The 22,406-nt window shown below is 46.5% G+C and overlaps 1 protein-coding gene across 1 annotated transcript in view; it reads left to right on the forward strand.

Annotated features, from left to right (window-relative positions):
- COQ8A (coenzyme Q8A) overlaps positions 1–20,834 on the forward strand; it is a 63,147-nt gene extending 42,313 nt beyond the window's left edge. The window contains exons 6-15 of the mRNA XM_063918948.1: positions 7,110–7,232; positions 13,821–13,906; positions 14,916–15,056; positions 15,296–15,377; positions 15,603–15,696; positions 16,002–16,143; positions 18,335–18,442; positions 19,584–19,649; positions 19,774–19,860; positions 20,130–20,834. Coding sequence (XP_063775018.1) covers positions 7,110–7,232; positions 13,821–13,906; positions 14,916–15,056; positions 15,296–15,377; positions 15,603–15,696; positions 16,002–16,143; positions 18,335–18,442; positions 19,584–19,649; positions 19,774–19,860; positions 20,130–20,420 — 1,220 coding nt within the window. The 3' untranslated portion in view covers positions 20,421–20,834. The remainder of the gene's footprint in view (positions 1–7,109; positions 7,233–13,820; positions 13,907–14,915; positions 15,057–15,295; positions 15,378–15,602; positions 15,697–16,001; positions 16,144–18,334; positions 18,443–19,583; positions 19,650–19,773; positions 19,861–20,129) is intronic.
- Positions 20,835–22,406: the final 1,572 nt, after the last annotated feature.

A 22,406-nucleotide genomic window follows, 5' to 3' on the forward strand; every position in this document is an offset into this window, starting at 1 on the left:
ACAAACAAAGTGCTGTTCCACCACGACAATGCGCCGGCACACACGTCCCATGCTAACACAGCGAAATTGGGCTACGAATTGCTGCCGCATTCGCCGTATTGTCCAGATTTGACCCCCTGCGACTTTTCTGTTTCCAAACGTCAAAAAAAGGCTCTGTGGAAAGAGATTCGCATCAAACGAGGAGATCATCGCCGAAACTGAAGCCTATTTCGCAGAGTTCCACAAATCCTACTTTTTGGAGGGCTTGAAAGTTGGACTATTGTTGGGCCAAGTGTATCAAGCTAAAAGGGGACTATGTTGAAAAGTAAATAATTTTGCCCAATAATTTTTTTTTTTTTCTTGCCTAACACGGGTACTTATCAATCACCCCTCGTACAACGCAGTGTGCTCAGCGTTTATTCTACCTGAACACAGCAATGCAGCCCAAGCTCTTCTAATTTAGTAGCACAATACATATAGTTATCAGGGTGTTAGGCCGAGGTCTCCTGTTATTTAGTCACGAAGACCCTATGAAAGTTTCGCAGTGTTCTTATTCACCCTCTTCCAGCGATGACTCTGCAGACCTAGATATCCTGGACTGATGCAGGCTTCCCTTCTCTACTACCAGCTATCAGTCCATCGCGGCCGGGCACAGGGCCAGCTGCTCCGTGTTAGGAGGCACCCCGATCGTTATGCTCTGTGACTGTGAAAGCACAGGGGATGCTTTTTCTGCTTTTTAATTTTGTTTTCTTAAGCCTGCTAGCAAAACAAGGAAACATGTACTTAGATCTCTGCATACCTTGGCTGACAAAATGCTGTTCCAAGTTCCCTGTATTCCCAGACCTGGCTGGCAGGAGGGTTAGCGGAGCTGGAAATGTACGCTACACTTTGACTCTCTCCTCCCTCCTCTAAAAAATCATCATCATCATCTGTAAACGCTGCAGGGCTCATACAGATTTGGATGTAAAAGACTTGGAGAGTGAAAAGCAAAATGCGTCTCTTCTCACATCCAATTTCTACGCGCATTCCAACGGTCACATTTAGCGCTTGCTACTATTTGTGCGAGTCATAAACTGATGTCAGCCGGCGTGCACATCTTATTGGCTAAATGCACCCAAATCCCTCCCAATTATGCTAATGTTCTCGTAATGATGTTGCTGCAAGCTAATTCCAGAATTACAGTAATGTGAGTGGTCGGTTTCAGGTGTGAAATATGCTTCCTAGTTATCTTGTCATGGGTACGAGGTGAAGGTAACCACAGGAGTACTTGATCTCTTTCAAGAAACTTTTTATTTTTTATATGCTTTCTACAACCTTATTACCTATCAATTACGCTATTTAGCTGTGTACTGTAATGCATATGGCTTTTGTTTGTTTTACTATCCCTATGAAGCCGCATCGGTTTTATTTCATCACATTCACTCCTATTGTCTGCTGGAGTAAGGCGTTCCATCGTGCCTGGCAGACGAGGAGCGGATAATGGGGTTATGGTTTCCAGCAAGTGTAATTTTATACAGTCCCGCCGCAGCCTTGCCCACTGAGTTCCACTGTGCGTGTGTTACGGTTTTAAAAAGCTATAGATTTTCTTTTTATTAATACACGGTAAGGCAGTTTTACACCGCAGTGATGGACTGCAGAGACTCATGGTTTCTATATATGGCTTTCTGTGCTTGGTTTCTTGTTCTGAAGTATAAAAGCTGGGTTAGGGTTTGTGTTTTGCTCCGCAGACATAACACACACTGTTATACACTAGGTCTCCTGTAACGGGAAAAGACTGGCCTGTTTGTTTGCGCAGATGATTGCACAATTCTTGGCTACTGGTACCTGCCAGATATTTGTACTGGGGCACTCCTTCCTGCTGTAATACTGAATACTCTTGACTATATCTTCATTTTTATTTCGTTTTTGTCTGTATCATGAAATGACCAGGTCTATCTTGGCTCATAGTTTGATTGGATAACTTTTTGGTTATGAAGTAGATGTACGTGTAAATGAGGAGGGCAGTTAAATAGTATCTGCCAATACTTCTGTGTCCTCTTGTGTCAGTGTATATATAATGGACCCTAGATGGCACCACCCTGGTCAGCGAAGACTGCCAGAGATACGCCAAATGGACGCGCTTTATCCGATCCTGCTTTTTTGGCAGTGCTCCGCCCATGTCTCCGCAAACTGCGCACCTTCCTGGCTTTGCAAGGTTTGATTGTTAATCTTATTATTAAGCGCACATTGGCTGCCTTCACTGTGTGTGGGTTAGGGGTGCATTGTGTTTTAAAGTAGGTATTATGTTAACGCTTTCCCAAATGACAATATAGGCTGCACTTATTTTCATAATTGACTTAGAAAGTGACTGCAAACGTCCAGCTTCTTATGGCGACACAACCTGTTTTGCATATTTTCCATAGTGCTGGTATTTCGGATTGAAGTCTTCACACATCGGTAGTTTTTTAATCTCCTTAATTTTTTATAAGGTCATGTTTGACTGTTGTATAAACAAAAGAGTCTATGGCCAGACCAGAAATCATTGGCAACATAAAAGTGTCTCGAGTCCTGCTGGAGAACAGGGCTATATTTCCTATACTCTGGTGGAGCGTTCACAGAATCTGTCTCCTGACTCTTAGGGATCGCCGAGAGAGATGGAATTTCTCTGATCTCCAACGAAAAGGATTGTCCAATCTTTGGTATCTGACATACTTCCACCTTACTGGGCACCCCTGTAGTTGGGTGGGCTGCAGAGCTTGCAGTCCGAAATAGGGCGTTGTCATCACTGCTGCATCCGCTCGGTGGTGAATGAGGATGACTAGTGAGCTGGAGTAACAAATGTATACGACGCTGTTGCACACCGGTTATACTAGTTCTACATCTGAGGGTTTTTGGACACCCAGGATTACGTAATTGTGCAGCCTATATATCTCCCAACTAGATACATCTGGTCTCAAGCTGGTCCGTGTCGCAGCCATTCTTAGAAAATCCTCCTGAATTTATAATTAGGCTCATACTTTTCTGCTTCAGCCCTGTCATTGCGCCACAAGGGCGTAATACTATGATCCTTACACTTGGAGAAGATTGTGCTGCTTCTCACCCCGGTGGCACTGTCATAGAGAATAATACACCCAACCTGCCTGTGACACTGCTTTATAATCTCGCTGTGCTGCCCCCCCAATACAGTACAGGAGACTGTTTTGTATGTTTTTGCCAGTCCAGGCTTGTGCGGTTAGGAGTATCGGGCATTTCTCTGGTACTTTATAGTCAAGGCCTTCAAATCTTTGTGCTCTTCTCAATTACATCCGAAACCCCCCCTGTATTCGGGCATGTTATCCAGATCAGACGGCTGGCATGAGCAGAAAGCCTCTGTTTAACAGATAGTTGATTTGCTAGTTACTCGGTGGACTAGTACAGAAGGATGAAGAGCATCACCCTCCGTTAAGAGTCCAGTTCTCAGATGCATGTTAGCTCTGAGGTCTTCTACCTCAAGTCATATGATCAGGAGCTGCCAATGTCAGTCATGGAGGGGTGTCAACATGCAATTGGCAGTATCATCCTATGTTTATACCCCAACCTCGGTAATGGGAAATCTTTAACATTTCCCCATATGCGTTTTATTTCCATGTAAAATCAAATATAGTAGAACGCCTGCAGCTGCTAAAGTATAATCTCCTCCCGCCGGACTTTCAGATGATTACGGACATTGCTTGTAAATCTACGGATACGCGGCAGGTCTTGGGCGCTGTGCCGTTAGTTGATAACTGACTGCACAAAATAAGTTTGATACAAGTGAATGAGTTACATCCTGCAGTTTGCCTAAGATTGTTTGGGAATGTTTTCCGGACAGAGGAATGCATGTGTTAGACCGACACACCCAATAGTTGATATTGGCGAGCAGGGTGCAGACTAACACCTTTGCACACCTCCCTAGCGGCCTCCTTTCTGTATTAGTGTTTAATTGTCAGCTTTTGGACACTGATCAAGAACTGCTGCCTGCCAGAAATAAACCCAGATAAGCTTGTTGTTCTATTCTTTTATTACTCTGTAACCTTGTTATAAAATATTAAACCAAGAAAGGAGAGGGGTAATAACATAAATGCCTACTGTTTCTGAGCGCCTCCGCCCTCTAAGGGGCAGGGGGCAACTTGTACATGTGTTTTGTAACTGTTACCGAGCTTTGTTTTGTTTTGTTTCGGTTTAATGGCAGAGAGTGCAGATTCCTACTCTCAGGCTGCTGAACAGATTTAAAGTTATTCCAAACTTGGGGTTAGTGAGAGCAGTGTATAGGCCGGGGAACGTGGTAGAGATCAGTGCTTTTTACTTGTGATCAATTTATATATTGTAATAAACGTTTAATGGGTAGGAGGATGGAATCTTTTGGTTTCCATGATCCCCTAAATGCTAGCTGCATGCCGTACGTCATTGTGTATGACTTGCAGTCTACCTGTCACCCATCAATGGGTTATCCAGCTCTCGAAATTAGGTGTACCACAGGACAGTCGTGTGTGTGTGTGTGGGGGAGGGGGAGGAGAGGGGTATAAAGAGGGGATTGCTCTATATCTTCAGAATAGCCGTCTTCATCTAATGTTCTATCTGCAGGTTGTGTGTGAAGCAAATCTATAACTACAGATGGAGCCTTGCTCATCTAGGCTTCTCTGCTGCACCTAGGCACACCAAGGCTTATTAGCATAAGCCTTTCATCTATTGTTCTCAGCTGCAATACAATACACAGAGAACAGTACAGCAGGGGATTAAGGGGCTAATTCAGTACGGATCGCAAGACGCGATTCATACGGAATTAATGCGGGGGTGCCGCATGCGCAGCGGGCCCTACTGTGCATGCGCCGCATTTTCTGCAGGGGGTCGCAGAAAATGCGATCGCTTCTGCCTGTCAATCAGGCAGAGGAGGTCGCAGGGTGGGAGGGGGGCGGCGGCAACGCTCCGTTTTCTGGGTGGAAACGGAGCGTTGCAGGGGTGTGCCAGTCCAAATGGTGGGTATGCACGAACGGGGGCGTGTTGGGGGTTGCGGCGGCTGTGTGTCCTCTCACACAGCCGCTGCGACAGGAAAAATGGCGCCGGGACTCCTGCGGCCGCAGCTAAGCTGCGCCGGCAGGAGTCATCCTTACTTTCTGCTAACAAGCAGAAATTGTGTGCTGTTCGCTATTTCTGCTTGTTGAAGGGGGAAAGGCGCCGGTCAGCATACTGGGCGGCCCCCAACATGCGTGCTAATGGTTAGCAGAATCTGCTAACCTTACTGAATTGGCCCCTAAGTCTGACTGCCCTGGCTCAGTTAATATTATTAAAGGGATAGTTAAGGAGGGCTCCATCTGTACTTGTCTGCTTTCCATCTGTATCCAACTTTTGTGGCTGCTTAAGCACAACCAAACGTAACTATTATTAATGACCTTGGTGTTCTCATCCACTCCGTGTCCCTCACAGCCCCAAATCCAGATCACACTAACACAGGTAATGTGATATAAGTGCTGTGTGTGTAGGCCCAGCAACCGCAGTGGTGTCCAACAATGGAGGAGGGGGGACCAGATTGCTCTCGTCAGCCCCGCGATATTGCTATAATACATTGGTGATCTAATAAAGGGGTAAATGAGGCACGTCCCTGTAGCTGCTGTAGTACTACACATCCCAGCATGCCTTGCCACCGCTTTGCAGTCCATGGGGCGGGCCGTGGTGGCTGCGTGATGTCACAGCCGCTGGGACCCAAAACATGGCGGGCTGGCGATTGCCTTCACAGGTGCTAATCTAAAGATACGAGCACTTCGCTGTGTAGTGAAAGGAAAGGAAAGGAAAGGCTTCCGTCTCACCTGTACCTGGTGTTGTAGCATCATATAAACCTCCTCATGGTTAGAGAATTTCAGCCCATGTGGTAGTTAATTACTGGTTAGATAAGGGATTATTACATGTTCTCGCATGATTAGGTAACTGGCTGATCTGACTTTTCCATTCTGCCCCCTCAGACCCGATCAGGTGTCTCTAGCGGGCACAGAACTTTGCACTTTCAGGCCTGTTTGGCAGCAAACCACCACATTGTTTAGATTTGCACTCTGTGAGGTTTTATGCTCTGATGTGGGGGTTTTATTTCCATCTTGGCCGGCACCACGTTTGAGCAGCTGAGAAAGTCATCAGTGTTTGTCATTGCTGTTACTGCTTTTCAAATAGCAGCACTTTGCGGGGTGGATTATTCTTCATGCTTCTAATACCCTTCTGTGGCAGAACGAGGGCACGTGGCGGGGCACCTGTCCATCTTTATGGGGAAGTGATGGCTGCACAGAGTTTCTTTTCTCTTCTCTCACACTCAGCAGTGGTTTCATCCCACTGCAGTCGACTGGCTTAGGCTAGAGCCCGGGAATGTGGCCCCTGCAGCCTGCTGTGGTAAGGGTGTAGACTTGGCCTGTTACACTTATTGTGTATTGTGTCCGGGGAGCAGATGAAGCATAGCTCTGCCCTGGGAGACATTGCTGTGGATGGATCGCTGCAGAATAAACAATGACAGATTTCTGTGCAGATATCGGGCGTGTGACTGCATCCCACGCGTTTAGCATGGTGACGCAACGCCATCGGAGGCCGGGCTTCTTATAGCTTCACATCCATATTCTCTGGAGCACAATACATATAGCAGCAAGATTTCTGGTAATCATTGCAAATTCTTCCTTTTACAAGGTATATAAAATATATAATTGGGGCTTGTGGTTACATGCGCATAAAATACAGCACTTAATAGAGAAATTGTTACATTGTCACCTAGGATCTGTGGTTTGCATTTATCCTTCAAGCTAGGTACATAAGGGTGAGCCAGGGGATGAGGTGGGCGGGTAGAGTACAGCTTGTAGCCAATCAGAGCACTCTGGTATTGGCAGCTGCATAGAGCAGCGACAGAGCTGCATAGAGCAGCGGCAGGTCCGATAAATATATGTATGTAAGCCATTGGGACTCGGGCATCATTTGTGCTTAATACATTGTAGCCACATTGCTGGCTCGCTGCCAGTTTCACCTTGCATCTTTGTGGGCAGTGATTAGTGGTAGGTTTCTTGGCCTTACCATGTATGGAGGGACATGATATTCAACAAAGATCTCTGCAAATAGCCCATTTAAAAAAAAAAAAAAATGTTCTAATTATTTTCTTGCGGTTTCAGGTAAAAAGTCTGTGATGGACTCCAGCCCTTTCCTGTCGGAAGCCAACGCCGAGAGAATCGTGAGGACCCTGTGCAAGGTCCGGGGGGCTGCCTTGAAGCTGGGCCAGATGCTGAGTATCCAGGGTAAGGTCACTGGTGATGAGGTCGCTACACATTTGAACTCCTAATAAACACACAGTGTAGCTCCGTGCATGCTTTACACTGAGGAATGGGGTGTACAGACAGACAAACAGATGCTGGGTCTTGCACTGATGGGCATCCGTGACATGCTCACAGCCTATTTAGCCATTAGGTGTTATCAAAATTTACTGAGGTATGAGGCACTCTATGGCTCATCCAAAGAAACAAAAAAAATCAGCTCTACGTTAATAAATGATCTGTGAGAATCCGGACTACCCAGACACCTTGCAGCAGCTCGGAGGAGATACGCTGAGTTGTGCTGGGTGGTGTAGTATAGAACAATAGAACATATTGAAAAATATTTCCCACGCTGTCCGGATCTCAGTGGAGGGTGATGATGAGAACCACTCGCCCAAATCTGTACATGCCCAGAGGTGTGCTGGAGAACTGCTGATGCATTTCGTCTGCGGTTCAAAGACTTTGTCCAAGACCCCACCATATGTCTGCCATTGTCTGCAGATGAGATGATAATGTGACGCCCTGTACTATACTGGCCTGAAAATCCTCAGAGCATTGCCCTTCATTTATTTCTCAACAGATACAAGTATTGTAGGTGTACTGAAAAGAATAAATTGTCTTCACAAAGATGTCTTCCTGTGGGAGAATCGGACTGGTTGAGGAAGGGCTTTCTTTGTGTTTTTTTTTTTATAGTCTACCTAAGATTTTGGTAATCGCTTTCTACGATGGACTAGAGTATCCATTTCCTTCTTGTATTTGTTTTGGGGGGCGGCATTAAAACTCTATTGGATGGAGGCAATCTGTACAAACTTTCTGGGAAACCTTTACGCTAGTGTTGCTTACAGCAGTGGTCCCCAAATGTCCCCAAGGCACCCCAACAGTCCAGGTTTTGAGGATATCCCTGCATAGGCACAAATCACTTAATTAGTAACTGTCAGTTTGATTATGCCATTTATATAATCTTTGCACAAGCAGGGCTATCCCTAAAACCTGGACAGTGGGGGTGCCTTGAGGGCTGCGTTTGGGAACCACTGGCCAATAGCCTTCACCGGCTTCAACAGTAGGGACAATAGAAAACCATTCGGTAGGAAAGCTCATTAGAAACATAGGTGGGTAATTCAGACCCGATCGCTTCTGTGCGTTTCTGCACAGCGTGCGATCAGATCTGAACTGCGCATGCGTCTGAGCCGCAATGCGCAGGCGCGACGGACCGTAGCAACGGTGATCGCCAGTCAGCGACTGGATTGTGTGAAGGATCCATTTGCACGGTCGTTTGCAAGGAGATTGACGGGAAGAGGGCGTTTGTGGGTGGCAACTGACCGTTTTCAGGGAGTATCCGGAAAAACGAAGGCGTGTCCAAGCGTTTGAAGGGAGGGTGTCTGACGTCAAATCCGACCCCGATTAGCAGGAAACAATTGTAGCGTAGAGTGAGTCCTATGCTGCACAAAGACTGCACAAAATAGCTTGTGCAGCTCTGCTACACATGCGATTGCACACTTGCACAGCGATTTAAGCCTCCCCGTGTAGGCAGCGACTATCTGATCGCAGGGCAGCGATCAGGTCTGAATTACCCCCTAGTACAAAGTTTTGCAACTGCATTAAAATGCTCAGTTCCTGTGTATATGATCCATAATATCCGATCTCTGTAGCACGCCTGAGATCTCTGTATATATTGGCTACAAGGGACTTGGAAGGTTGTGGATGTGATTTTCTCGGCTTGCATACGCGTATAACCGGATTTACGCCGCTGACAGTCAGCTGACTTAACCTTTTATCAAATGTTTGGCGTGGAGTCAAAATATTAGTGAAAAAATACCTGTCGGCATGTATAATTTGGGAGCTGTTAATCTGTTCCTGACCTGGCTGTGAGGCTTTTAATCTGAGCAGAATGTTCTGAATGTGACTGTTTCCCTGCAGCCTGAACGCACAGCATATTTTATATCAAAGCTTTGCAGAAGAGCTTGCACTCTGAGCACACAAGAGACGCTGGTTACTGCTCCTAATTACCCATGACCCCTGTCCTTGGTTTCATAAGCTTTAGGAAGTAGGACTTCAGCCCAGCGTTTCCTCAGACCTTTGTTACAGAGCAGCCTTCTGCCCATTCTAGGGAGCAATCTGTACTGTGCTTATTGGTATTGGTGGAGATTAGTTATGAGTGGTGTAGAAAGAGTTAAAATAAAAGCGAAACGCATGCGCACTGATGGGGGAACCTTTGGAACACCAGCTGTTGAACTACACATCCCAGCATGCCCTGCTACAGTTTTAGCATGACCAAATGGCAAAACTGTAGCAGGGCATGCTGGGATGTGTAGTTCAACAGCTGGAGTGCCAAGGTTCCCCATCGTTGCGCTAGGGTATCCGATGAGTGAGCCCCCACGCCATACGTTTCTTTCCATTAATCGCTCTGCCTGTTGGGTGCGGAGGGGGTGTTTCCTTCCCCAGGTAAACGGCTGTAGGAGACTATTAAACCTGCTGAGTCTAGCGGAATTTAGCAGGAAATTCCACTTTAGATTTTTGTTGAATCCTCGTACTTTAGAATTAGAAGTAGGTTTTTAGTGTAAACCGCTTTACTAGAGAAAGTTGGGTGGAAATGATTCACGTAGCACTGGTCTAGTAAAGGTGGGTTTCCTGCTGTCCAAAGAATATAAAAGTTAGTATAACAAGCATCTCTGCAGGGCTAGCTCCTCCTGGATAAGGTGGCTCCCCCTGGTGGCTATAGTGGAAACTTGGGTGTCGTGCATTTTGTGTGGAGTTTCTTCTAGAAGTGCAGCATTGTCCGATGTGCAGAAGCAGCACAATAACAGAGTTGTTTTTCTTGGGCCTGCTAAGCGCATAGTTGTAAATAATGGCTCTTTCTGTTTGGTTGAGGTATCCAGTTTTGTATTGGACGTCCGATACTGTGTAACCGGTTATGTAACGGATACTGTGCATTGTATAAATGCAATGCTTTATTGTCGCGTTGGCGAGGGTCCACATGTTGTACACTTACAAAAATGGTGACTTGGTGTTACAGAGTTAGGAGGCAAAACTTCCGCTCCTCTACGGAATACCCCACCTATGCATTCTGCGTTGCGGGATGTGTCCTGAATGCAGTTGGGATTTTTAAAATGTTTCCGCTAAAAAGAGCTGTACGTGGAAACTCGTACCTAGGGACCTGTAGCACACCTTGTACAGTAGGGGTATTTAACATACAGTCCTCCAGGTGCTGTGGAACAACACATCCCAGCATGCCCTGCCACAATTTTGCTATTGGGGGCTTTCTAAAACTGTCTGGGATCAGCAGTTTTAGAAAGCCCCCAATAGCAAAATTGTGGCAGGGCATGCTGGGATGTGTTGTTCCACAGCACCCGGAGGACTGTATGTTAAATACCCCTACTGTACAAGGTGTGCTACAGGTCCCTAGGTACGAGTTTCCACGTACATCTCTTTTTAGCGGAAACATTTTAAAAATGTTTACAGCTATTTTTGACCCAATTAACATATCTGTATATTTTTGGAGTTATGGGCATAACTCGCTGTAGCAATGGGTGGATTGGAGCTGAAATATATGTCTCATTTTTACAGAGTGTTCTCTTTTATTTAGCACCTTTGAGTTAGGTGGCGCTGTAAAGGGGACATTTTAAACTTCAGCCCCTGAACCATGGAGCTTACAGTCAAACTTTTTTAACGTACTAATTTTGTCAGAATCTAATAAACCTACCAGTAAGGTTTGGGTGAGGTGACCAGAGTCCACCCACGCAAACATGAGGAAGAACATACAAACTCTACACAGATATGGCTCTGTTGGGAATTGAACCCAGGACCTCACTGCTGATTTTGTGCTGAACATTGATATATTCTTAGTGGTAATGCTGTCCTGTATTCTGTATTTATTTTATTATTCAATGGTAAAAAAAAAAAATATTTTAAAGGAAAATTTACTTTTCAGCGCTTATTGCACTTCCTGTCTCATTGTATTAAAAGACATCTGCGCACGTGAACGTAGAAATGGGACCTCGTTGGCTGAGCTTTTAGTGCTTTAATTCACAGAGAGTGGGATAATATGTTTGAAGAAGCAACGTCAGGAAGAAATGTAATGCCTGCGAATTGTAAAACCATATTCTTAATAGAAAATTATGAGGGGGAAAAGCAATTAGTTTGCGCTGTGATTTGCTGTTCAGTACGGTGCCCGACCAGTCAGTACCGTTGATTTTCAACGCCCACTCGTGTGCCTTCTTGTTGGTGTCCTGGTACAGGAACATAGCCTGGTACATGCCAAAATGCTTCCAGCTATACGTAACCAGCTGACTTACAGGCCTTACTATTCTGGTAGCGGTTGTTACATGGCTTGCTGCGTGCCTGGATTTGCTGTTGGAGGAAGGATGTTGCTGCTTTTTATATAAGCCTGTTCCTATTAATGAATGCGGTACGCAGCGTACCCACCAGGAATGCTCCGCTGCATGTTCTGCACTCACTGTTCTATATTACTGCTCTGGCGGGGCAGAGCGACCTGAAAGTCTGTCCAACACCCGTCTCTGCATTACCGCACCATAAATAGTTATAGTGAGGCTTCTAGTGTGCATTTTTACTTTTTACATTCTCAAGAGGAAGAGAAGTTTTGATTCTAAAGGGCCTGTGCATCCCCAAAACTAAAACTTATAGTGCTCGGTGTTACCCGGAGACATCCCCATACATCTGTAATGTACTACATTCCCACTCCATCACCCAAAGCTGCAACACTTGTCCACTCAACAGGCGACTGTGACCTAGTCCACACAGTGCGTTCCTGTAAAGTCCTCCCAACGCTCAGTCATACCCCTCGGCAGTCGTCTAGCAACAGAGTTCTGCTGTTTGCACTTGCGAAGCCCTGAAAACACACTCGGTGGAAAGTGCAGGGATTGGGGGAGGGGGTAAGAATTGGGCGTCCTGATCTATGTACCCATTTGTCTTTCTCCTCTAGAAAGTTCATGCCTCCTTGTATTACTGGCTGCTGCTCAGTACATTTCCACCATTCGCAGGTGGCCGCTTGTTATGTGTTATAAATAAACCCTGAGCCGCGAGCCGCTGGCATAGTATCCGGGGCAGGAATCTCCTGACGATGGGTAGGATGACCTATGGGGAATAATGGGGATCTGGCTCCCCCCCCCCCCCCCCCCGACTGGTGCTCAGCAAGGGCTTAGTGCCGGCCTGTGTACGGCTTGTGGTTTGTTGCCCAACAGTGACGGTTGGTGTAGGACGTGCCGGGTACAGGTCCGCCCTGTTCCTATTTTCAGCACCTGGGAGTTTATTGTAACAGGGTATTTCTCATTCTGCAGCTGTTGTCTGTAAATGTATCCTGGACATACCCCAGTTGTTGGGAGATTAAAATAGCAATCCGATTTCGTGTTACGGGTAGTTGCGTTCTACCTCCCCTAGCTTGGGATGTTATCAGGCTGACATTGTATAGATCCAAATGGTCTCTGTCTCCTGCAGCTTGTGTTTTCAGTGCATTGTTACAAATCGGACTCGCAGGGAAGGTTTGAGCCTAATGATTGGGGTTCCAGGACACGGAGCCCCGGAGCAGCACTATTTTATTACTAGCTTTGGGGACTGAACACAAGGGTTACTTTATCAGAAAGTCCATTTAAGAGGACGCTTAATTATTTTACATATTTTGTTTGTGGTCATGTTATAAAGAGTTGCCATTTATTTTGTGCACTGCTCACAAGCCCCGTCTTCAGCCAGCCAGTGGTGCCAGCTGACTGCTGCCAATGCGGTGCTGGCGAGGCAGTATCGGCAGCTCTAAGCATTCCAGAACTGCAGTTTATGTAGGCGTGGACAGGTCTTGTTATAAGAGGGGCCTCTGTCCAGTTTGTGCCACCACCTTGGCCGAAATTTAAATCGTTCTGCCCTTCCCCCTTCTTGAAATGTGTTTTCCAACTTGGCATGACGTGGCTATTGGCTCGTACGTGCCTTCAAGCTTTTACTTAATATTATTCTGTCTCTGCATGATATAAAAGTTGTACATGGGCCAGTGGAGACCAATAAATGACCAGGCTGTAGGTCAGGGATGGGGGAACCTTCGGCCCTCCAGCTGTTATTGAACTACACATACCAGCATGCCCTGCTGTAGTTTTGCTATTTGGCCATGCTAAAACTGTCGCAGGACATGCTGGGATGTGTAGTTCAACAGCTGGCGGCCGCAGCTTCTCCACCCCTGCTGTAGGTGGTACACCATTGGTATCTTCTGTTAGTCATTCACCACAAATGACCATTTTATGTATCAGCGCTTCTGCCCCTTGTGTGATGCCAATACATCCGTTGTGCACCGGGCAGAGTGTAGCGGGGTGAATAGTCTATAATGGTTGCAGGGAAGTCGTGATGCTGCAGCTGACCAATCCCATGAGCTGCCCCGCTCAAAATACCAGGAGCGGGCCATACACAACGCCTAGAACTCAGATTTACATTGTTACACAGAACCTGCAGTTACACTAGAACTAATGTGCGTGAATTGATGATGGACATGTATTTTGCTGTTATTCTGCCTGCCGCCTCTCTTACCTACGGCGATACCTGTTGTTAGATTTTGTCACCCCCTTGTCTCTCTTTGTACAGACGATGCCTTCATTAACCCACAGCTGCAGAAGATCTTTGAGCGGGTGCGCCAGAGTGCGGATTTCATGCCCATCAAGCAGATGATGGTGAGCGCCTGACCGGAGACCGTGGTTCTCTCTGCCATCCAGCGTTGTGCCCGGCTTACACCTCTGCATTTAGGCAGTAGCATCTCTTTGAGTAGAAACGCTCTGTTTTCTGTGCTGACCAATGATTCCTGATTCGTTTATGATTGATAGACAGTCCTTTTGGAGAACTACGTGCATGCCACGTTGGTCAGAATTGTCCACGTCCGGTCACCTTTGAATATGCTTCACGTGTTTCCTCCATGGCATAATTTGACATTTAGTATTGACCCTTGCGTAATGCTTGGATTCTTGCATAATGCTTGGATTCTTGCAACACTACCGCATGTGGCTGGAACTCTGAGTCGCCGGCTTTGTGTGTAATTAGTGACCGTGCAAAACACAGCGAGACCTCAATGGCACCATGAGGAGACTCCACTCTTGTCTCATTAGAAGAGTAGTGACCAACAAATGGTCCCCCTTCTGTGACCACATCAGGTCTCCTTCTGAAGTCTGACCTGGTCAATGGCATAATGCCATCTTAAACCCATTTTCTCCATTTGCACACTTTGTACTGCTGTGTTTTGAGGCTTGTTTTATTTTGTGAACTGTGACCCATGACTGCATCATGAAGACTTGTTAGAGTGTGGTGCCCTCGGATACGAGACACAACTCCTCTACTCAGACCATTGTATTCCTTGCAGAGTGCAGTAGAGAGGTTGTATCCCAGGGCAGTGACCGTTAGACTTCATCTGATGTAGATAGATGACTGAGGTGCGCAGAATGCAGCCGGCAGGGATGCACAACACCATGGACAAGGCTACTAGTCCGTAGACCATTCCTTCCCCAACTTATTCTGCTCTACAGGATAAGCAGAAATATGTCCTACTTTATATCTTTGATATTGAGTTCTGTGTACATCATGGAGCACGCACTGCAGACACCATACAATCTCTAGGATATTTCGTGAGACAGGTGTCATCCATGTGGGAAAAGCAGCTTCTCATTGTATTGCGATCTGATCTTTTAACAGAAAACATTGAACGCAGATCTGGGACCCAACTGGAGGGACAAGCTGGACTTCTTCGAAGAACGGCCCTTCGCTGCCGCGTCTATCGGCCAAGTGCACTTGGCACGCTTGAAGGATGGGAGGGAGGTCGCCATGAAAATCCAGGTCGGTGAACGCTCTGTTTAGGGGGAAGGGCTGTTGATGCCACATGTATTTTAGCTGCTAGCGACCAATCGGATGTCTGCATTCAGACCGGACTGCTAAAAGCTGTTGTGTGATTGGCTGCTCGGCCGACTGCTGTGTTTTAGAACCTAAAATATTTTGCCATTTCATTGATTTGTTCTTTGTGATGTTACAATCATTGTTGGTCAGGAAATAACGGGTGTATTTGTCTCCCTGTCCAGTATCCCGGCGTCGCTCACAGCATCAACAGTGACGTGAATAATCTGATGACAGTTCTCAATATGAGCAATGCCCTCCCCGAAGGTACAAGTGCGCGTCATGTTACCGTGCTCTGCTTTGTGTTTGGACACAATGGTGGCTAGACCGGTGTCTCCTCACGTCCATGCGACACCACCGCGCTAATGAGTCTTTTATACGTGGCCATTGTTTGGGAACGTTCCTTTGTGTGGCTCTGTTACAGTCGTTGTAGACAGCTGTGACCAGTTAACCCATGACGTGACTAGTGCTGACCGTGGTGCTCTCTCCTAGGTCTGTTCCCAGAGCATCTGATAGAGGTCCTGAGCCGGGAGCTGGCTCTGGAGTGCGATTATAAGCGGGAGGCGGCGTGTGCAAAAAGGTTCAAGTAAGTCTCTCGTGTTCATCTTTCGACAACAGAAAGTGACTTCTAATACCACCCCCCTCCCCAAACGCTTTACCCCTATGTAAATGTAAAATGTTAGCTTCTGCTCCCTCTATCCCTCTTTCAAGATTTCACAATGTTCCCAGCATTTAATAAACCTGCCTCGGATAGTGATTATTAGCTGTGCAGGTGCATATTGTTTGTTTGGTTGGTGGTAGGAACAATTTAATTGTGCTGAGTCCGCCACCTGGAAGTAGAAGATAAAACTGCATTGTGCACCACCGTTCTGACGCCCCTCTCTGACGCAGGGAGCTGCTGAAGGACCACCCGTTTTTCTACGTACCGGCTGTTGTGGATGAACTGTGCAGTGGGCACGTTCTCACTACTGAGCTGGTGTCCGGTTTCCCACTCGACCAGGCGGAAGATCTCAGCCAAGAGACTCGCAACGAGGTAACTTCCAATTCAAGTTGCTGAACTGGGATCAGGGTTCCTTTTGGAATTCTTTTGTGTTTTAGCTGCCTTACATGTAAAACATAACATTCAGTCTGATCTAAACCTTCTCAGGTTAGTTTCCCGTTTTTTATTCTTTAATGTTAGCGCCTCTTGCAGACCTAAATATGGAAGTGCGGTTAATGTGAGGCATGGATTTTGTTGCAAGCGTTTGAGAAGAGAAGCCTAGTATGCCAGAAGAGCGTAATAGGGTGATCTACAGTACATGGGTAGGTAGCTGATTAAAGGCAACCTATTCAGATTAGGCTGAAGGCATTGCTGGCGTCATACTGGGATCAGTAGTGCAAGTCTCCCGGCTGTACGGATTTCAGTGGGATTGTCTTGGATAGAGGAACCTGTCCTGGTCCAGCCTGAAGGCTGGTGGTATGTTCGGTCTGCATAGAGGACAGGACAGTCCCGTGTGTCGGAAGTGCTGGTCATGGGTGAAAGGGTACGTGGATGGTAGGGTCTATTTTGGGGGGCATGATCAGCACCCCTGACTTGCCCTTGTGCTGCATGGCCACACCCCTTGTGTGCTAATAGCTGGCATGCGCACATTTGTCCGGTCCCTCCTGAGATGTGTCTGGTGGTAATCTTATTAATGACGCTGTTTTGCCTGCCAGTTATAGTTTATATGAGGAAGAACCCTGCGGATGCTTTCTTTCTGCACTGATCACGTGACAGGAGTATTGGGCTTAGAGGGAGCCCGCTTGTGATATAAGCGAGGCACGGTGTGACCAGAGGACGGGGGTGATTGAACGTCCTTGGTGCACGATTTTATGATGTGTCCACTAATAATGCCCGGGACAGGTGGAAGAACGCCTGTATTATTGGGAATAGGATGAGAACTAATCTGTGACCTACATGATAACCGCACTAATATCCTGACCCCAGAGTAACGCGTTACACTCGCATGAGCGGTTAGAATGTTTCAAGCCATAATGTAAATCTGCGCTCACGTCACATGTTCCCTCGCCTCTTCCCATTTTTGCCCTTTTAAATTAAAAGTTCTCTAGGTCAGGCTTTTCATTCCTGCGGTTTCTCGGTCTCCCCTAGTTACAGATTCTTGTACTGGAAGTAGTATTTGCTTTGTACAGCACTGCTGGGAGTGTTGGCGCTATCCTGCAAGAATAGGTTTGTATTATTCCCCAATAAACTTTCCTGTTGCCTGGCTACAGCGCACAGAAGACTCCTCCCTCCGTCACAGGACGTCTTATGTCTGATCTCCAGCTCCCTGCTACAGGAGAAAACCTAGGTCCTTAAAATCCCCCGTTTGTTTCATTGACCTGCAAAGCCCTGATCACCGTCTCACTCATTGGATCCTCCGGTCTCTCTTCTGTGTTGACAACACACAACTGTCACCTTCAGTGGCCTTGAGAAGACGCTTATGTGTTGGGAATGTGTATGCTATGTGACAGATCCTCTCCAGCTGGTGCCTGGAACGTGGCCATGTCCGGCCTCTTTGTTGGCACAATAGCCTCTCCCAAATTACCTCCTTGCCTTCTCTATGCGGCACAAGGGTGCTGGAAAGTTACAGCTTGTAAACAAGGAGACGTGCGTCAAGGTTTTAGGAAGAGCGACCTGGGAGCTGTCGGAGCAGCACAAATCCGCCGGACTTGCGCGAATGATATTGGGTATAGCTGCGATGCTCGTTTAACCCTTTCACTGCTAGGTGTGCACGTTTAAAAAAAAAAAAATAATAATAATATGTAGAGCAGTGTTTCTCAAACCCGGTCCTTGGGGAACCATAGCAGGGCATGTTTTCCGGATCCTCCAGCTGTGGCACAGCCGCATTAATAAACGAATGTATTAGATTTAGAGTTAGTATCTGGGTTTGCAATTACAGGTGAGAGAGCCTTGCGTTGTGCCCCTCGGGAGACCGCCAGTCACAATACCGACCCCTGCATTCCGCCCGCTCGATGCGCTTGCTTCCATTATGGTTGGTGTAGTCTCTGGCCACACATGCAGAAGCAGCGATGAAGTAGGGAACCCATAGTTATTGCATAGATGCTTGTGTATGAGCAAATGTCATTTAGCATGAACTACAAAATGACGTGATTAATCACCACCTAGCTCTGTGCTGCGCAGCTGTGTATACATGTGTGCTCCCTGTATTGTGTAGTAATGGTCCTTTTGCTCCGTGTGTCTCTAGATCTGCCAGTACATCCTGTTCCTGTGCCTGCGGGAGCTCTTCGAGTTCCGATTCATGCAGACTGATCCCAACTGGTCAAATTTCTTCTACGATCCAGAGCTGAAGAAGGTAAGGCCGGCTGCGCGAGGCTACCCCCATTTGGCTGTTGCTGGCTCTAGTCTCTTCCATGGGATCCGGTCTCTAAGTCGGCAGAAACTAGGTTGACCACTATTGGTCGACAGGGTGTCTAGGTCGACAGGGTCTTTAGGTCGACAGGTCAAAAGGTCGACATGAGTTTTTCTCAATTTTTTTTCTTTTTTTGAACCTTTTCATACTTAACGATCCATGTGGACTACGATTGGAACGGTAATCTGTGCGGAGCGAAGGCACCATGCCCGAAGCATGGCGAGCGAAGCGGTGCACTAATTGGGGTTCCCGGTCACTCTACGAAGAAAACGACACCAAAATAACATTAAAAACTCATGTCGACCTTTTGACCTGTCGACCTAGACCATGTCGACCTAAAGACCCTGTCGACCTAGTTACTGTCTACCAATAGTGGTCGACCTAGACATTGTCGACCCAGTTACTGTCGACTTTCAATACCACACCCCTCTTCCATACAGTCTTCTAAACCTCACCCAGAACTCACCAGAATGTGGCCCCCGGATGGGCAGGGAGAAGCTCCAAGCTATTACATCTTACGTTTCTGCAGAGAGGATTCTCTTCTATAGCATAGAATGTTCTGCGGAGCAGGAAATTATCTGGAGGAGAGGCGCACGCACCGGTCAGCCCAGCGCAGGAGCTTAGTGGCTGCGCCTCAGCCCATATGTAACTGCCTTCTGCAATTACTACTGTTTTACCAATAGCCACCAAGCCATTTGTTTGCTTTCACTTTCTAAACTGTGCTTCTAAAAATGGCAGCTGTAAACCGATTGGCTCCTTCATGTCTGCTCTTTTCATATTTAGAAGTAAAGGCTACATAATCAGGATAGATGCAACGACTATCTCTTTAGTAAACCATTGGTGCACTATGAAGGGCACTGGCAATTGTCCAGTCCCTAGATTCCTGCTGGTGTTAGTTGATTCTACTGTGGCCAGCTGTACTCTGCTGCCCCCGCAGACCACATGTGGAAACTACAACACTGCTCCTAATAATGTCTCGCATTGGAAGTATCTCCTTGAAGTAACGACCGTGTAAGCAATGAGGAATGAAAAGATTTGTGTCCGTGTTCTGCTGCTTAAACTGTAATCTATGTGTACGCTGTAGGTGGCGCTGCTGGACTTCGGGGCAACAAGGGGCTTTGATGAGAAATTCACAGACCTGTACATTGAGGTGAGAGATTAGCTTGTACTGTATACACTTGTCAGAGGGTGAAGATTTGTTTTTTTATAAATACTGTAAAACACTTTCGTACATTTGGTAATTGCTTTTCTTTCTGTCTGTATTTGTCCGCCAGGTGATCAGGGCGGCGGTCGACAAGGACCGCGAGAGGCTCCTAAAGAAGTCTATTGAGATGAAATTCCTGTCTGGTTATGAGACTGAGGTAAGAGCTCCGCATATGCTAATCCTTCTATAATCACTCCAGAAAAAAATAATTTCTTGGCGTGCCTCATCTGAAAAGATGACCCGTCATTTCATTGGATCCGAACCTGCTAAGGGAAAAATGAACAAGATCCGAGCCACTCCGCTCTTAGTAAAGACAATTTGTTACCCTCCACTAGAACGTTGATTGTATTTGTTTGGTGTCCATTGATGGTGACTGTTTTTCATTTTTTTGTTTTGGTCCCCTTTTTTTTTTCCCTTGCTCAATAGGCCATGGTAAACGCCCATTTGGAAGCCGTACTGATCCTGGGTGAGGCCTTCGCTTCAGACACCCCATTTGACTTTGGAAGTCAGGACACCACGGAAAGGATCCACCGCCTGATCCCCATCATGTTAAAGCACAGGCTGATCCCGCCACCAGAAGAAACCTATTCTCTTCACCGGAAGATGGGCGGCTCATTCCTCATCTGCTCCAAGCTGAAATCCCGCATCGCCTGCAAGAGCATGTTCGAGGAGATGTACAGGCGTTACTGGGAGGAAAAGGAACATGGGAAACCATAGAGCGTCGCGGCTTTTCTATCGCGCTGGCTACTGTTCCTTGTCTCGCTGAAATCTCATAACACATCCTAAAATGTTGGTGTCCCACCAGCCCGAGATCTACAGTGGGCTGACAATGACTTATCTGATCACCTAACCCTAGAGATGTTCTCCTTGGTCAAGAAACGGAATCCATTTAAAAAAAAAAGACTGATAAAGGATTTGAGGTGGTTGTAGGATAAAGTCAGAAGAATGACTCATGATCGGTATTAAAGGTTAGAAATGGGTCTCCAGCTCCGAAGGAGTAAAGGAGAACCACGGAATTTTGGATTTTTTTTTTATTTTTAAATTGTAGGCTAGAAGCTCCTTGTAATCTCTGCTTCTAAATTTTTGTTTTCCTGATATTAAGTAAAATTAAATGCTTTTTGTACTGTCTAATCAGACTGATAATTGATGACAAATTGGAAGTGAGTGAGCCTCTTTTGCAGAACTTGTATTTTGGGCAGGGGTTACTGAGACACTTCGCCCTGGTAAGATTAATGTATGCACAAGTCACCTTAAACACACAATGATGAATCTTGCGGCGTGTGGTGGGGATAAGTGGTTAAACAGCCTGATCTATTATATACGGATGCTTCAGAACGGGTTTCGGACTGCTGGAGACCTGATGACGTTTAGAAGACTTTATTTTTTTTTTCCCTTTTCCTTCCTGCTGTTTTCGTGTCTGCGTTTTTTAAAATTCTTTAGCTTTATGACTCAATTTTCATGTCCCATCAAAACGCCAAACAAGCTCGCACCACAAGGTGGCGCTACTGTGTGGGTAATACTACAATTGACACTTGTGGAGTCAGAGAGGGAGATTGAGGTCTTTGCTAAATATGATGGTTTGGGGATTTGGTGAATTAGGATTATGTGTCAAGAGCTACATATGTGTAGGATTACAACTGGCTATTGGTCACTAAGGGGCTGCATAATTGTAACCAACTGCTCAAGCATTTGTACTGCACCCGCTAATTACACATGCCCATTTCGTCAGTCGAACCAATAACCCTTAGAATGCAATAAATTCACTACTGTGGACATCAGTGAGGCATGAGTTGCAGTGTGCCTCGTGTCTCGGACACTCCCAACAAGACCCGTGTCACCTGGCACAAAATCTTCTGCACCGCAATAAGCGTGAAGTTAGTCTGCAGAGCGTTTTGTGCCGGGTCACGTTGGAGGGTCTGGTGATGTCATTAGTTTCTAGTGACCCGATAGGCTGAACGTTAGCCCAGGCCAAAACATGGCTGCCTCAGCTGTATTTATGTTGCAGGGTTGCTGCTAAAGTATTAACGACCAAGTCTCTTGTGATGCGTCTGGCTGTGAATGTCTTAAATTGTCCGACTCGCCGATGGTTTGTTGCTTTTTGAAGGGTTCTCAAAATAACCTGTAAGTCCCTTGTACTGTAAGTACAATTTCCATGTTGGCCTCAGGTCTATTAATTGGCTGTGCGATCACTTTAGGAGGCCACAGGTAATAATTCTACACCTTGTACTTTGTATTTGGTACAGTAATTTGGGTCGCTGCTTCTAGCTCCTCTTCATGTCGCCTGTCACACCATAAGCTGTTCCTACTGGTGGAGGCTGCATCGTGGAGCCAAGATAAGCACAGAATAAACCCTCCCGCCCCTCCAGACCATATTTCTGTCACCGATATATGTGTGTGTGTGTGTGTGTGTGTATAATAATATAAATACAGCTTCATAACCATACTTCTCTTGGCAAAACGGACATAGTACGCTCGTTAGTGTGAGGTCTGTCACACCCGTCTCCACCCAAGGGGAAAACTGATATGCAAAGGTGAATTCTCATGGGAAACAGGCTCTAGAACAACCTGCAGGGGTCACTGTTGTATTCAATGGATTGTACAGGGGTGTGCAAGGCTTTTTGTGGGATGAGAGGGTGGTGTATGTGGTTGGTTTATTTTGTGGGTTTCCCCCTCCATCGCAGTGGTTCCGAGGTTTGAATCATG

This window comes from Pseudophryne corroboree, chromosome 4 (assembly GCF_028390025.1).
Source record: "Pseudophryne corroboree isolate aPseCor3 chromosome 4, aPseCor3.hap2, whole genome shotgun sequence".
Taxonomy (NCBI): domain Eukaryota; kingdom Metazoa; phylum Chordata; class Amphibia; order Anura; family Myobatrachidae; genus Pseudophryne; species Pseudophryne corroboree.